The sequence below is a fragment of the Thunnus maccoyii genome, chromosome 6 (genome assembly GCF_910596095.1).
Source record: "Thunnus maccoyii chromosome 6, fThuMac1.1, whole genome shotgun sequence".
NCBI classification, from domain to species: Eukaryota; Metazoa; Chordata; class Actinopteri; order Scombriformes; family Scombridae; genus Thunnus; species Thunnus maccoyii.
This window is the reverse complement of record NC_056538.1, coordinates 23,288,656-23,304,951: the sequence shown is the minus strand read 5'-3', so window position 1 is coordinate 23,304,951 and position 16,296 is coordinate 23,288,656. Positions and strand designations below refer to the sequence as shown.

General features: G+C 37.1%; 1 protein-coding gene across 1 annotated transcript in view; it reads left to right on the top strand.

The window, feature by feature from the left end:
- The window catches only part of dph1 (diphthamide biosynthesis 1), a 61,490-nt gene that overhangs the window by 6,189 nt on the left and 39,005 nt on the right, over positions 1-16,296 (top strand). Inside the window, exon 3 of the mRNA XM_042414295.1 lies at positions 8,788-8,851. Coding sequence (XP_042270229.1) covers positions 8,788-8,851 — 64 coding nt within the window. The remainder of the gene's footprint in view (positions 1-8,787; positions 8,852-16,296) is intronic.

Below are 16,296 nucleotides of genomic sequence, written 5' to 3'. Positions count from 1 at the left end.
CATATCTTTTGTTGTGATATCTTTTGTTCATCTGTGTTATTTCAGGATGGAGGTTATTAAAACTGATAAAGGATATGTGTTACTTTAAAAAAAACCTAGAGTCAAACAGAATAATCAGATCTGAGCAAAAGCGTCGAATAGTGTAGCAAAAGCCTGCAGTGTGTGCAGAGTAAGAAGCTTCACCGACGTCGATATGTAGTGGTATATGGCAACAGGCAAAGCATAAGGTTGTTTCAGTATAGCCTTTCTTAACATTAGTTAATATTACATTGTTTGACTATCCTGTTAGCAAGGCTGAGTGTGTGTGGTAGTATTTCATGCCTGTATCCGTAGTGTTACTTCCATTTTGCACCTGGTTAACAGAGATCAGCAAAAGTCTGACTGTTTGGAAGAGATTGCAATAACATACAATACATTTTCTAAATATGTAATATGTATTTTCTTACATACTTTAACATTTGTCTACAGAATTTCTAGTAGCTTGAGATGAAATTTCACCCTTAATAAGCAAGGGATGGCTGCCTCCATTGTAAAAACACTGTAAATGACTTACCAGGAGTAGCATGAATTAAAAAAAACCTGTTAATTAAAATGCATACAATTATGTATTTATGCATGGCTTCACACACAGAACAGATGCTCACAAGCGTCTTTATAAAGTGACTAGGGTTCAAAAACATATCACTTAAAAGCTGTCTGGATGACAAAAACTGTTCCTTAAAGGCCCTGCACACCCACACAGGTGTTTGCACTTCATTTGGCTGATTAGACTTTTGCTCATGTTGGCAGAGGGAGGAGCTCACTAAACTACATGAACCGCTAAAAATGATAAAGATGAACTTTTAACCTCAAACAGGTACAACAAAACTAATTGGGGGGGTAAGAGAAATGTCAATCATAGTCTCAGCATGCCCACACAGTCCTCAGAGGAGGTCTAATCAAGCATGTAAAGTGAAAACACCTGTGTGCATGCACCATAGGAAAAATGCTGCTAATGTATCCCTGCAACTTATTTCAAGTCAGTATTTATTGTTAATCCATTTAACAATAAATCAATTAATCCATTAATCCATTTAAATTGAATAGGTCTTTTTTTCAAATTATGGCAACTTCTTCTGTAATACGTAGTCATTGCTGCGGTGTATTTTCCTGCACTTCTCATAGATTACCTATTTTTTCTATTGGTTGCACACTTTTTTTGTCTGTTTAACTATGTTGACCATTAGGCTTCTTTCAACGATGGTGTTTTTACACATCACAGCAGAAAAGCACAGCTGTGAATAATGTTAAAGAGGCTGAATTTCATTTGGCTTCTTCAGTGTCAGGGTCCTGGTATTGTGCACGCTGGCTCACTGTTAGACTGTCACGACTTCCTGGGACACTTGAACAGTGCCATTGTTAATGTTAGTAACACCTCCGCTTCTCCTTCTATAACATGTGCACTGCTTAGACTTAGTCTGTAGAGTTCCTCTGCACCTCCTCTAACTTCTCATTACATGACCTTGTAATAAACACGCATCCCTGAATCAGTATTCATGTATCGTCTTGTTTGTCTTTTCATATAGCCAACCCATTTAAAATAACTGAAATGCATCTGTTGTACTGTACCCTACCCATTTAGAAAAATCTAAATGATACTTACTGTGCGTCAGAGATTTTTGTTTCTTCTATTTACAAAGTACAAGTGAGCAAAGACCACTTTTGGTTTATCTCTTCAGGTGTTAATTATTCTGTGTCCGTGTGATGCTCTCATTTACATGAAATTAACAATTAAGTAAATTAGTTACAAATGTTTTTTTTGTCTTTTGGTGTAATAAAATTATACAAAAATGAGTTCTGTGTGTCTTTTAACACTTCAAAACTTATCAACCGTGCTAATTTTACACGTCAATTGTTTTTATTTTGAAAGAAACTGACAACTATAACATTGTTAATGTTTATTTAGACTTTTCCGTATATTTGGAGTTCCTCATGAAACAGCTCATGGTTTAATGCTTCAATGGTGTGCTTCAGTCTAAGAAAAATCACAAATTTAAATGTAAAAATGTCTAATCTTTCAGTTGCTCCTGCCTTGGGTGTAAATATTCAGATAACATGCCAAAAGGAAATCTTTTTTTTTTTTTTTTTTTTAGATGTCCCTGTTGGGAGCATGTGGTTTACCACAGCCTGATGCCTTCGCTTTTTTGTTGTGTAACGTTTTTTTTTATCAGAGCTCACCCTCTTTCTCTGAACTGAGAGCATCACTCACCTTATCACCTCCGTCTCTCTCTGTTCCTCTTTGTGTCCATCTGTTTCTTTGTCATCCTTTGAACTCCTCTTGAATCTCAGACACTGTGCCTTTGAAATAGAGGACTGAGGAACATACAGTAGAATTTTTGGCTGCCCATCCTTTGTATCTGAGTTTATAAATAGTCACGAGCAGTGCATCCTTGTTTTGCCTCATTTTCTCATTTTAATCTAATTGAATGTTTTGATATACTGTGATGTGGATCTCAAATGTTTTCAAGAGCAACTCAGTTTTTCAGAGTTTTGGTAACTGCTGTTGGCTGTCTGCTGTCTTGTGTGCATTGCACATGTAGTGCAGATAAAGAATAGTGAACGAAAATTTAATTAGGTGACAAGAACTAGCTGCCGTTAGTCAAGTGTTTTGTTTACAGAGGAAGAAACCGTTCGAGTAACATGCCTGTGAGCCAATCAGTAAACTGTAATGCAGACCAACAAATGAGCCAGAAGTGGGTTCACAAGGCTAGCCAGTGACAGTTGAGATGGAAGTAGTGTATTTATCCACGTTTTGGTGAACATATGGCTTATGTTAACTTACAACATTATGTACCTTTAGTAGATACTGGTGTGTTTTTTGCACTTTTTTTGCATTGAGTCTCCCATCAGTCTGTTCCGGTCTATTCGCAGAGTTAGAAGTCATATCATCAAAACGACTGTTTAGCTTTCCAGGTGATGGCAAATGCAGAACATACAGGCAGGTTTGCTTTTTCTAGACTTGCTTAAATAATCCTAAATTTGTTTTTTAAAGAATTGTGACCCAGATTTATCAGTTAGGCTTTAATTGAAACTAGCATTTGTGTTTCCACGTAAAGATTGTGGTGTTTAGTTTAAAATAAAAGCTTTTACAGCCATATGTAGAGTTATGGCCACTAGTTTGGATTTGAAATCATGTACAGTCTGAGCTGTTTTTGAGCTCAGGTCACATTCATTCCTACCATTTTAATCTAGCCTACAACAGTTGTTCAACTTTGCATTCGACTACAGTATCTCACTCGGAAAAACACAAAAAAAATGAGACAAGACATGGAGATAAAGAACAGTACGGCCTTGAGTGTCTCGAGGATCCTTGAATCCATGAAAGTGCTTCCTTGCGGGGATTGTGAAATGGTTGGGGAGTTGTTCTGTTTTCCAAGGTCTTCTCACAACTAATCTACAGACAATCAAAAGATTAGTGCAGTTGACAATTTCTCGTTAGATATTTCCTTGGCCTGCAAGAAAATAAGCGCCATGTTGAGCTTTCAGTTCCTCCTTTTAGTTGCTCCAAAGTTTTTCTATGATACTTTCATGCTCCATAGGGCATAAAAGTAGAAAAATCAAAAAAAAAAAAGAATAGCTGCAATAACACAATGCATTTTAAATTGTACCAATGTTAACTACACAATCTTCAGACCACAAATTTAAAAAAGAAAATCATAACAAGTTCGGTTTGACAGTAAATTCTAGTCTACCATTGATGGTGACCTAGAAGTACTTTTAAGTTTTTTTTCTCTTTGTGTACCTCACAATAATAGAGCTGCTGTTTTCATTCATCCCCAAAATACAAAAATGAGTCCTCTATAAGCAGTCCAAGATGGCCTTTTCTCCTCTGTCTGAACAGCGTGTTCCTTTTATAGAAAACATGACAGTAGTGAGAGCGCTGGCTGCCAGTGTAAAGTTCAAGCAGATCATAGTCAGTAGTATCTACAGACTGGACATGTATGTGTTAGCTGAATTCAGCCTCATTAAAAGACATACATACATACATACATTAACATACACAGTGGGTGCATTTGCATGTATCATGTCTATATTCATAGTCTGTATATCATTTGCTTGTGATATGTGAACACATACTGTACAAACTTTTCCAAATATAGAGACAATTCCAAAATATTGAATATTAAGTCATGATAATGAGTTGAGTTTAAAAAAAAAAAAGGTTCAGTTATCTCAGAATTAATTGGTTAATTTATATATTTAATATATATTTAATTGATCTGCTTTGATGTAAATGAGGTTGGACTTAAAATTACAAATGTGCACCGCACTGAATAGTCTCCTAAAGTTGAATCAACACCTCTAAAACAGTTTCAGACATGCATCACACGCACACATACTACTCCTACTTCTGTTATCACAGTGCAGTTGACAATTCGCCACGTCTAGCCCTAAATGTTGTGCATTCACACCAGAAATGTATTTGGCTACAGCCTGAAATCTGTCTATAGGCTTATTTTAGTTTTCCTAACCATAACCCTGTTGTAAATTCTGAGAAATCCCCTGGCTTTGCCTGTTCTGTCTGCTGTCCACTGATAAATTGGTCTTTCCAGCACTTTCTTAGTTTACCTCTTGTTTTTGATTTTTAACATAATCCCACATGTAGCTTTTTGTTACCTGTACAGCCATTAGCAATACAATAATAGGCTCATATAACAGCATGATTAGATTGATGATTGATAGTTCACGTAAACTGAAATTAAACTTTTTGGCACTGCAAATTTTAAAAAGCCGAAGCAATTAAATGAACTCTTTTTATCTCTCTTTATGTCCATGTGGTTTAGGTGCTCTGTTTTTTGGAGGGCATGCGTGCACTTCCAAAGGTAGCTTCTAATGCTTACGTGCAAACGTGCATTCAAACAGCCGGTCCTACTTCCAGCATCTGACTCACCTTTCGCCACGGGCAGTAGATGGAGAAAGCTCTTTGCCTCTGTCAGCTGTGGCAGAGGTGTGCTCTGAAACCTTTCTCTGTTAATAAACTTGCCCTTTTCTAGGTAATGACCTGTCTCTCACTGTCTGCAGGGGAGCTCGGTGATCCCTTAACCTTTCATCAGTAAGAGGTGCTTTCGCTCCTCCTCTTCGTACCGCTCCATCTATCACTCAATCTCATGACCATCCTGCCTCAACCTTCTTGGCCTTTTGTCTGTCCCAGCTTTTATTGCTTAATGCTGTCGGGCACTGCAGTCTTGAAATTGTTTCAGGCGTAGTCATGTAGAAACGTTGGTGTGCCGAATTCGATGTCTCTGAATTTTAAGTGTCCACTGAGACATTGATGGATTTATTGAAGTAAGGTGTGACAGAGTTGGACTGGGAGAAAATGTCATGGTTGATTGAAACAAAGGCTTTGTCTCCAGGTTCTATCTCTGTGTGTCTGACTTTGTGGCAGGGACTTCACAACACCTTGTAAACGGATCATCTCAAATCTACATGAAGCATAAGTAAATTACTGCTTCACAAAGGCTGTAGTCTGAAACATCAAACAGCAAAAACAATGAACAATATAATCCCCACATTTCACACAATTCCAAACCAACAAAAACATACTGACACTCATTCTAGTTAATCAAAAACAAATCAAAAAATCCTGTCTTAAGTCTGCCGTGAAACAGAATTTTGAGTTTTTGTGAAACATGAGTCAACTATTTTCATAACCTGTTAATTTTTTAGTTTTCTATACCAAAAATATGTTTGTTTGCATTGGAAACAAGTGATTCATTTAACATCTTGATATCTCAAAGGATTTGAAAGGAATCTGTAAAAGGTATCGTTTGTTTCCAATGCAGATAAACATGTTTTCCTGATTAAAATGACTAATTATCTTGGTACAAGTGATGTTCATATTATGTCTAATTTTATTTTTTGATTAAGCTTTAAATATTGACACTTGTTGCTAGAAAGCTAAATTTATTTATTGTTATATATATTATTACCCTACTTTTTTCTCTTGAAAAACATATTTGTTCATTAGAATCAGTTATGAATTGATGTGTCAGTCGATTAGTCGATCAACAGGAAATAATAAACCAACTGTGTTGTTTGATAATTGATTGGTCATTTAAGTCAATTGATTTTGGACTGTTTGTCATATTAACCAAGCATTGGGCACTGTGAAATTGTGATGAACATTTTTCTATTATTATTATTATTTTATCAATCAATCAACAATTGAGGAATTGGTTTACTGAAAGAATAATCAAGTGATTAAGTCATAATGAAATAATCATCTGTTTCAACCCTAATTGGTATGACATTTTTCACTCTATGCATTTTTAAAATTGCAGTCCAAAATGAGGAAAAATGTTCAATAGGCTAATTGTTTTGTATTATTTTTTATTATTAAAGGTTGTGCCTTTTTACAGAACCATATTTGTTTTCCTTCCTAATCTCTCTGTCACCCCTGTCATTCCCTTCTCATCCACTTCATACTCTGATGCCTGCTCTATTATTCCCTTAGGGCTTATACTTGACATCATCAATATCTTAGTAGTCTCTGATACCAAGATGTCATCATGTTTATTTGATGACGAGTTGACGGGATTAATGTATACTAAATCACAGATTCTTGATCTACCAAATAAAATAAGGTCTTTAATGCAAAAACCACAAGACTTATATCTTAAGAAATCCCTAAAGGACATTTGGATTTTCATCTAACTATGAATTCTAAGAAAACATGATGATATTATCTTGAGAGGACGTCTTAAAAGCTGCAGTTCAGTTTGTTTGAGAATACAAAGCTAAAAAAAAGTAGTGAAGTAATATTTTGGCTGCAATTGAACAAATGTAAAACTTAATTATATTTATTTATAGAAATGTGAAATTAAAGCAAGCAAAGTCACATTAAATGATCTGGAGGAAGGAAAGGAAAACAACAGATGGAATGATGTACATCAAAAGGTTATTTATAAAGAAATACAAGACATCACAATCTGGTTTACCTGATCAAGAAGAAGCTACGGGCTCAGCAGATACTCAGACCACAATAGGACAAGGTTGGAGATGGTTTTCTAAGGAATAATGTATCCCTGGAATCCCACATGTGGATGCAATATGCACATTTGTTTATGTATTAAAAAGGTAATTTTAGTGCCTCATTATACATTTTAGCACTGATATGTTTAGTCAGGTAATCAATTAGTTGATCAACAGAAAAGTAGTTGTCAACAGTTTTGATGATAAATTAGGCTAATCGTTGAAGTCATTTATCATTGAAAAATGCCAAACATTTACCAGCCTTTCAAATGCAAGACTTTCATGTTTTGCTCTAATTAATATCAAACACTTAATATCTTTGAGTTTTTCTGGTTTGTTTAAACAAAACAAGAAGTTTAAACATGTTGCCTTGGGCTGTGGGTTGGGATCACTATTTTTCAAATTTTTTTTAGCCTAAAGGATTAATCATAAAACTAATCGTCAGATTAATCAATAAGAAAAGTAAGCATTAATTGCTGCCTTATACCTTTTTATTTATACAGCACTTCAAAGCAGTTCAGTATGGTTTAAATATTAAATTGATGGAATAAAGATTCAAAGGACAAAACTTAGTTTTAAGGAAGAATTTAAACTGCTGCTATTTTAAGGTTCAGGCTGCATAGCCACAACTCTGCTCCCCCTTTGGTGGTCTTTTGGTCTTTTTTAAGACCATGGGACATTATGATTCATGCGTATGCATGTCTAAGGCAGTTCTAAATTTGTTTGCAGAGTAAGAACAAATTCAGGTAGGAACATATTGATGAATCCCGGATTTGTGCTTAAAACATTTGTACACATGGTTTAAGCACAGATTTGTGTGTCCGTACTGTTTGTGAATGAGACCCACTGAGGTTTACATACAAATCAGGTTAGTTAAAATTCATTTTTCCCCCACTACAACCTACCATTTAATATACCTGAGTAAAGTGGCACCTGCTTTTGACAGGTGGAGAATCTTTCATGCAACACTGACCTCTGCATTTACATTAGTAAATCCAGCAGAATGTGCAACCACACATGATTGTGTGATCTTTCCTTAAATTAATATGCATAACAGAAAGAGCGGCACTTCACTGACTGCAGGCAGGGTGCAGTGGAGATGACAGGCAAACTGTGCTTCCAGGTCCTTCTGCCTGATAAAAAAAAAAAAAAAAATGGCTATCTCTTAATGCAGATTCTGAAACGAGGCACAAACTACTTAGTAAATCTCACCCTAAACAAGGTTTTTCCATCAGTTCATCTCAGTCGGTGTCACATATCAATAGATCAGTAGGTCTCATGTTGTCAACATGCAACACCATCAGCAGAATCAATGCTTGTTAATTGGCTGCTTGATTAAAATTTCTAGTAGCTCCCTCAGTTTGCCCATATTTAATTCTAGCTTTGAGACATGAACTTGCATGAGGCAAGGGGAGTTTTTGTTTGTTTCAGTGGCAGAGAGAGAGAGAGTAAAAGTTTGACTCATAGAGCCAGTGGCAGGAATGGAGAGTGACAGGAAAAAGAGACAGTTTAATGGCTCTGTACAAGCCATGAGCTGTAGAGATAGACCTGTAGTGATTGGTTTCCACTATATTTCCAACAGCCCGTCACCCGCTAAAATAAACCAACAGCACTACTGTGGCAGGGGGGAAATTGACCTGAAACGTCACCATTTGCTGTCGTTGAAGCACTCTGGAATATGTATAGCTTTGCAGCCTTGGACTTATTAAAGAACATGTTGCTGTCACTCAAAAACAAGTGTCTAACTTTTCTGTTTGCATTTTCTACTCCTTTCAGTGGCTCTGCAGCTTCCAGAGGGCCTGCAGATGTTTGCCTGTGTCATCGCTGACATCATTGAGAGGTAAGATGCAACTGAGAAAGAAAGAGAGTTTGTATTTTGATGGCTTAAGGTATTTGAGAGTCTGTGAGTGAGTAGCAGGCGTAGAAGTCAAGCCAGCAGCGGACGAACTTTAACTGCCGTGGCCACTTGGTACTCATTAGGAGAGCAAGAGCTTTATCGTAATTCCCCGCCTCCGATTCAATCAGGGGTTCAGCAGAAAATGAGACACAATTATGCTGTTTTAGGACAGAGCAGATTTCACAGCTTCTCTTGCTCACAGTTGGAGGAGGGAAGAGATATTATTCTTGTTAATTACATCTTGTTTCAGTCTGCATATGCCCTATTGCACACCAGCACTCCATCACACAGACACCACAAAGTTTTTTTGTTTTTTTTCTTCCTGCAGTGAGAAGTGCTTCAGCATTAATGTGGTCTAGACCTAATAGTTTGTCTTTTATGCTACACTGTGGTTTGGTCTACACTGTGCTAAATAAAAAAAAATGTACTTTAGTGTTTAGTAAATAGAAACACACATTCTGAAAAAACACTTAGGGCCGCTATGAGGTACAATAAAAATCTGCTCTATTTTCCACCATTTTTCTCCCTGGCTGTTGTCTCAGTATTCTTAATTCACCTTAAGTTGGTTTCTGTTTCTCTGGAGTACCATCTGCTAAGTGTTTTCTCAAAGAAAATTGATGCCGTCATTAAACACCCAAAGTGGATTCCTCTCATAGGTGTTTAGTCAATACTAACCCGCTTATGAGATGGACAAGATGAAGAATAGAGTGGCGGGAGCTGCCATAAACTTTTCAGCGTGGGCAGATATTTGATTTCGCACAGGAACTTTGCAACACATCAGTTTGACTGTATTAGTGTGATTGACATTACAGTACTTCCCACAGATTGAAAATTGACTTGTGGTGCTTGGTAGAGCGGCGTGTGACAAGCATGTTCAGTAATAAGCTAGTCAAACAAAGGTTACAGAGTTCTTTGTAGGAAAATAGAAAAAATTAAAAAGCACTCAAGGTCCTCTTATTAGGAACATTTTTAGAGCTTTTATCCACATCTTTTGGCCTTCATCAGTGGATAGAGTTTGTTCAGACAGCTGATGTCTGTTGGTGATGTTCGTTCAGCCTCTTGTTGAGGGTTCTTGCTGTTTCACTGATGTAGTGCTCCCCAGAGCTGTCACATGTGATGTCATGATGATGTCATACACCACTCCAGTCTTCCTCTCAGGAGAGTTTTGTCTTTAGAGTACCAGCAGAAATGTTATGGTATTGAATGGTTTGTGGTAAATGCTGATTCCTTGAGACTTGAACACTCTGGTTAGATGTTCTGACAGTTCAACTATGTAAGAGATTCCCACTGTAGCTGCGTTTCAACCGCAGGAACTTTCCCCAAGGACTAAGAACCTTTTGAGGAACTCAGTTTCTCTACCTGTGTTTCCACTGGAGGGACCAAGGTCTAGAGAGATTGTTTTACCCACTAAAAAATCCCTGCTCTAGGGGTAGTACTTTCCAAAAGTACAGGAACTTCAGGGGGAGGATTTGCAGGGATGATCATCACTGATTTGTCAAACACACACAGCGCGGCTGCTTCAACTTGTGTACCTCTTCATTCACAAAACAAGGAAGTGCTTCAGTATTGATTCCTGACGAGTTTTAAAAAAGATGAGAGAAAAAGAGAGAGCACGACCGAGCTGAGAGTGTGAGCGAGAGAGAGACAGCCTGACGGTGGTCAAGCGAGGAAAGGGAGTGGCAGTAGCAAGAACCTGTGAATGAGATATAAAACGTTTTTTTTTCTGATTGTTTCATTGCGGTTACGTTCTAAAGCAGAAATGAATAGCCATCAAACACTCAACAGACGATTAACTGTGGAAACAGTTATTAGTTTTTTTTTCCTCCTCTGCCTTTCTCCTTTTCGTTCATTCATTGAATCCAACTAATACAGCAGTAAATACCAAGACAGCAGTACAAATCTGTGTTGTTTTGAATTCTTATTTTATCTACCTGGTCTTAATCTACCTGGGCGGGCCGCCCAAGTAGAGCCTTTGCATGGAAAACAATGGGTTACTATGTCAAGACATGTATTTTTAAAAGATAAAACTTTGGTGACAGGCAGGGGCTTGTATTGCTCCCTTGCCTCAACTGTTTTATCTGTCTTCTCTTTTTACTCCACCATTTTGTTCATCATTTACTCCAGCTGTGTCACACCTCTATCGCTTTATCTCTGTCACTCTCTTTACACTCATTTCTTCATCTTAACTACTTTTTATCACAAGAAAGATGTTAGTGAAGATTTGATGATAGGGTCTGGTCTTATCAGTCCTGCTACTATCAGAAGGAGAGCCACCACTATGTGCTCCATTGCTTTCAAACCACACACCCATGCAGTCCACATTTATATGTTTAAATTTGCCATGTCCATCATGGAGTCTGCTAAATCAGCCCCATCTCTTCTAATGAGAACAATTAGTGGACACCAATTGCTTTTCTCACTGCCTTCAAACCTTGTCCTATACCGCCCATGTCTCTGTATTTTTCACCATCCGCATGATTTCTCCCCCAGACTGCGGCAGAGACGATGGTTCTCACGGTTTCCCTTTATTAGCTCCTGCTATATAGATTCCCTTAAGCCATATTGCTTCAGTCTGTGCTTCCTTACTATGTAAAAACATTCTTTGCAATCCCAGTCTTTTCAGACTAACAGATGGGTTCTTTGAATCCTGGATGAACATCAGAGTCTCTGTGTAGCTATGAATATGTTTTGCACAGGCAAGTTGAGTATTAAAACTGAACACAGTGAAGCTATTCAAGGCCTTGAATGAAAGCTGAGTATGGCTACTGTTGTCACCCTAAAAAAAATAACAAATTTTGTGTTATTCTCGATGATCAACAAACCTGTTGGTCATCCAGAATCATACAAAGGGCAGTCAACATTTTAGTACCACTTGAGTCTTATTTTTGGATGTTGGCCATCGTTTTTGTCAGTATAACACTTTGCTCTGACATGGCTACAACAAAGTCTCGTGGCAAGAAAGTAGCAGTCAGGTGATCAAACAGGTCGTAATCAACTGTTTTGCCAGTTTATCTAAACCAGTTTGTTTGGAGGTATAACAGAACTGTCATCAATAATCCCTCATTTCAAGGGAAAACAGTGTATGTGCACATTTATGGTAAGTACAGTTGTTCAACGTTAATCCAGGATGGTCTGTTTGCAGGTCTATGAACTAGGATGGATGTTCACAATGGGCAATTTTGGTAATCATTTAAGATTCACTTTCATTTTCTTTTCTACATAGGTTTGCCTGTGTTTATACACCTGTAAAATGTTTCTCTTGCCTGTCAGATTTTTGGCCATTTTAAGCAATGTCAACATGTTCTCAGATCTGCGCAATAATTTCTTTAAAAAATGTTATTACCCATGCAAATAATAGCCAAAACTACCAAATATGCAAGTTCTGATAACAAGAATTCTTAAACTCTATGTTTCATCCTTCCTGATCACCATAGAGAATGTAAGACAATGGTTGATTCATTAAAACAGGGTCACAGTGAGTATTTGTGCCTCAGACACAAAGCAGAAGGTCTTGGTTAAAGTTTACATACTTTAGGGAAGCTGATGTGCATGCTAAAGCCCAAGAGCCTGCATTTAATGGCCCCAAAAACTCCAGTTGCCTTCGACTTACTTTGTGTAGATATTGTGACCTGGATGCGTGAGAATCTGCTGAGAGACACTTTGCTTATTTGATGGCAACAAGAATGTCAGTTTTAGTTGACAGTCACATCACGTCTGCCTTTGGTAAGGGCTTACAGGAACAAACAGTGAATATAAGGTCAACACCATCTGGTGGCCCTTCACTGTATGATCTTTGATGCTGAAGTGGAGATAAAATTGCAGCATTTGTAAGGAAGAACTAAAGGAACCTTAAAGGTCTTGGTTTAAGCCTGTTTACACTTCATACTGTACTGTCAGAATATTCTTGATAACAATCACAACACAAGTGCTCAGAATTCAGTTTATCACTTCAAAGGCTTAACTTGCATGAAAGGTGTTGGTGTCTGCAAGTTTAACCTACCCTCAGATGAAACATAAGGTATGCTTGTTGGAGAGAAACCAGACTGTTGTGCTGGGAAGGCTTTTACCAGTTCTAACAAACATTGGAAAATTAGTAAATAAGATAACTCCCAGTAGGTATCACATGTAAAACTTAAAAATAACCATCAAGATAGAGAATGAGAAATATTTAAACCAGACTTTACAGCAGCTGACATTTCAGAACAGTCTTTTTGTGGCAACAACCCAGCCAGCTGTTGCATTGATGAAAATCTAGCAAATGGAGGAAGCAGTGCATCTAGCATGGGATCGGAGAGTAGAGTTTGGACAGAGTGAATGACAGTAACCTTTGGGTGTTGGCATAGCAGGCATCTGACCTTGTGTCACCCAGCTTATATTGAGGGCTATCAGAGGTCACGGGAGTTGGGCTGCCATCACCGCCACTACCACAGTCCCGTGTACCCAGGAGACAGGGCTGAGGTCCATATCAAAATGGGGATGAAAGGGCTAAGCTGCCCTCAAAGTAAGGAGCTTCAGTGGGATAGACTGCTAAGTCTTAATGAGGACAAGCTGGTCCGAATTATGGCCACGCTGCAGTTAATACACTAAGGCTAAAACACACACCCCATATATAGTCACTCTCAAACAGTCACCATCTTTAATGTGATGCAGGCAATGCAGTGCTATTTGATGTTTTCTCTCTCTCTATGTTTGTCTGTCCCTCTGCCTGTCCATCTTTCTATCTGTCCCTCCCTCTTTCTTCCTATCTTTCTATTTCATTTCCATTCACACCAACAACCAGGAGGAAATCCTGATTCACACATACACACAATTCAACTACACCACAAACTATATCCACCAACATGACCATGAAGTTGAATTAACACTTCTCTGACACACTCTCAACAAACACCATATATGATAATCTCAATGAAGTTTCTAAATGTATTAAAGTGCATTATATTAAGGTAGATGTATCTAAGGACTTGCAAATGAGTGTATGCACATGTATTATTTCACCCATATCATGTCAGTTTATATAGTGCTTTTTGATTGATGCTACAGAAACCTGAGCACTGTCAGATGGAAGTCCTTCTTGTGCTTTAAATTAGATTGGTCTGTACACTAAACCGCTCTAATGTATAAAGTCAATTTATTTCACTGCCAACCCTTCATCTGATTCCCTTTACACCTTTTTATTCCTTTCTTTTATTCTCCCACCGTTGATATTGTCATAGTAATTCAAAGATTCATGAATTCCGCTTTCACATGTAAACAAAAGAGAAAAAGCTTTCAGAATAAAGGAAATAATTGATAAAGGTAAGCAATGATGTATGTGCTGTCACTAATGGTGTAAAGGAACGTAGTTGATCCCTGATCTGTACGGATCGCCCCCCATGGTTCAGCACGCATGTGAACCGCAGATAACTGCATAATTTAATGTCTCCTTGGAGACAAAGTAAACAAACGGCTTTAAGTACAAGTCATGGACAGACAGACATTGACCAAACCAGCATCTGACGGGTCTGAAGTGACATCTGCATGTATGTTTACACACTGTGTAATGTGCTGCAGCTGAGCAGCTAATCAGCCATCTAGCTACTAACCGAATGTTTGATTGGTGGCTCGTTCAACAAGCTAAGCTGCAGGACAAGACGTGTGTTCATGTTTGTAAGTTATCCTCAAGTTTTGGTGATATGGTATATATGGTATGATATTGTTTCATTCACTAGCATGTTTAAAAGAAGAAGATATAGTGCCTCATAATGCAATTTAATATAACAATGGAGTATTGAATATTTTATATATTTTAAGATTTTATTCAAACATTGGACATCTGGAATATTGTTTTCATCTAAGCAAAAATTCCTTGCTTTAAGTGTTACAGAATAAATGGAAAGCATAGTTATATTTGTCTCCTTTTTTTTTTTTGCTGATCTGAAAAATGATCCGGTCCATTACTCAAAACCGTGATACGATCTGAACAGTGAGTTCGCTATCCATTGCACCCCTAGCTGTCACTGTACCATATGTTTTATTGTTTTTGATGGTATTCCAGCTTTCTTGTTTTAGCTTTAAGAAATACTGGTAACACTTTCTATGACGCCTATGTCTATAATGCATTATAAACAAACTTATAATGTGATATAATCTCCTTGTAGCACTCTATAGTTATAGTACCTGTAAATATTCATTAGCTTTATAACAATAATCATAACACATTATAAAGCATTTTATAATGACTTATAAGGTCAGGTGTCATAATACTTAATAATTGCTGGTCACTCACTGACAATGTTTTTGCAAGGATCATAGTGTAATATAATTCTCGTAGTTGCAATACATAATAATGGTTTTATAATGCATTATAATCACTGTTATAATGCATTATAATGTGATTATAAGTTACTCTAAGTGGTCATTGTTTGCTTTAAGTAAAGTGAAAAAAATATCATTAAATCTATGCAAGAACAACACAAAATGTTGTAAAATTAATTTATTTGTTTAACAGGTCATAATAGACAATGACTACTACTACTTTACCTGTAGCTGTATATAACAGGTCGTAATATACAATAAACTGAGCACTGGTAAGGTACTCCAATTTAAAACAACTGAATGATGGACATTTACATTTCATTAATGTTTCGTTACCCAAAAAACTCACTCCAAACACTAAATTGACTCAAATTATATATAATTCCTGAAACAATTTCTACTTTACCTGCAGCTGTATATTTTACTTTTATGTAAATGTTTAATCAACAAAAGTGACTCCTTAAAAAAACTTTGTAAGTGATTATAATGCATTATGAAAATTATGATACTCTATGATCCTTGCAAAAAATGTCAGCAATTATTAAGTATTATGACACTTGACCTTTACAAGTCATTATGAAATTCTTTATGTGTTATGATTATTGTTATAAAGCATTATGGATATTTATGAGTGTTTATAATTATAATTATGCGATGCTATAAGCAGATTTTAACACATAAGTATGTTAACAATGCATTATAGACATGGGCATCATAGCAAGTGTTACCGAAATACTTTCATGAATTTATTTCAGTATTTACAACTGCTGCTGCTGCTGCTGCTGTTTTTGTGACAATGGAGCAATACAATGCGAGTAGCAGAGAGCAGGGTGTGTGAAGCTGCCTGAATGTCCTAATCCTGAGGACAGCACTAGCATTTAATGTTCTTTCACTGTTTTCCTGGCACAGAAACCCAGGGCCTCTGCATGGAGATGCTGGCCTGTAACCTAATCCGAGCTCTTGTTCTCTGATGTTTGGTGGTTGAATGACAAATTCACTGAGCACACAATGCCAAAGAGCTCCTGGTATTGAAGCAAAAGACAATAGTGAAAAATGAAACATTCTTTCCTCTGACTGAAAGGAGTGACTGA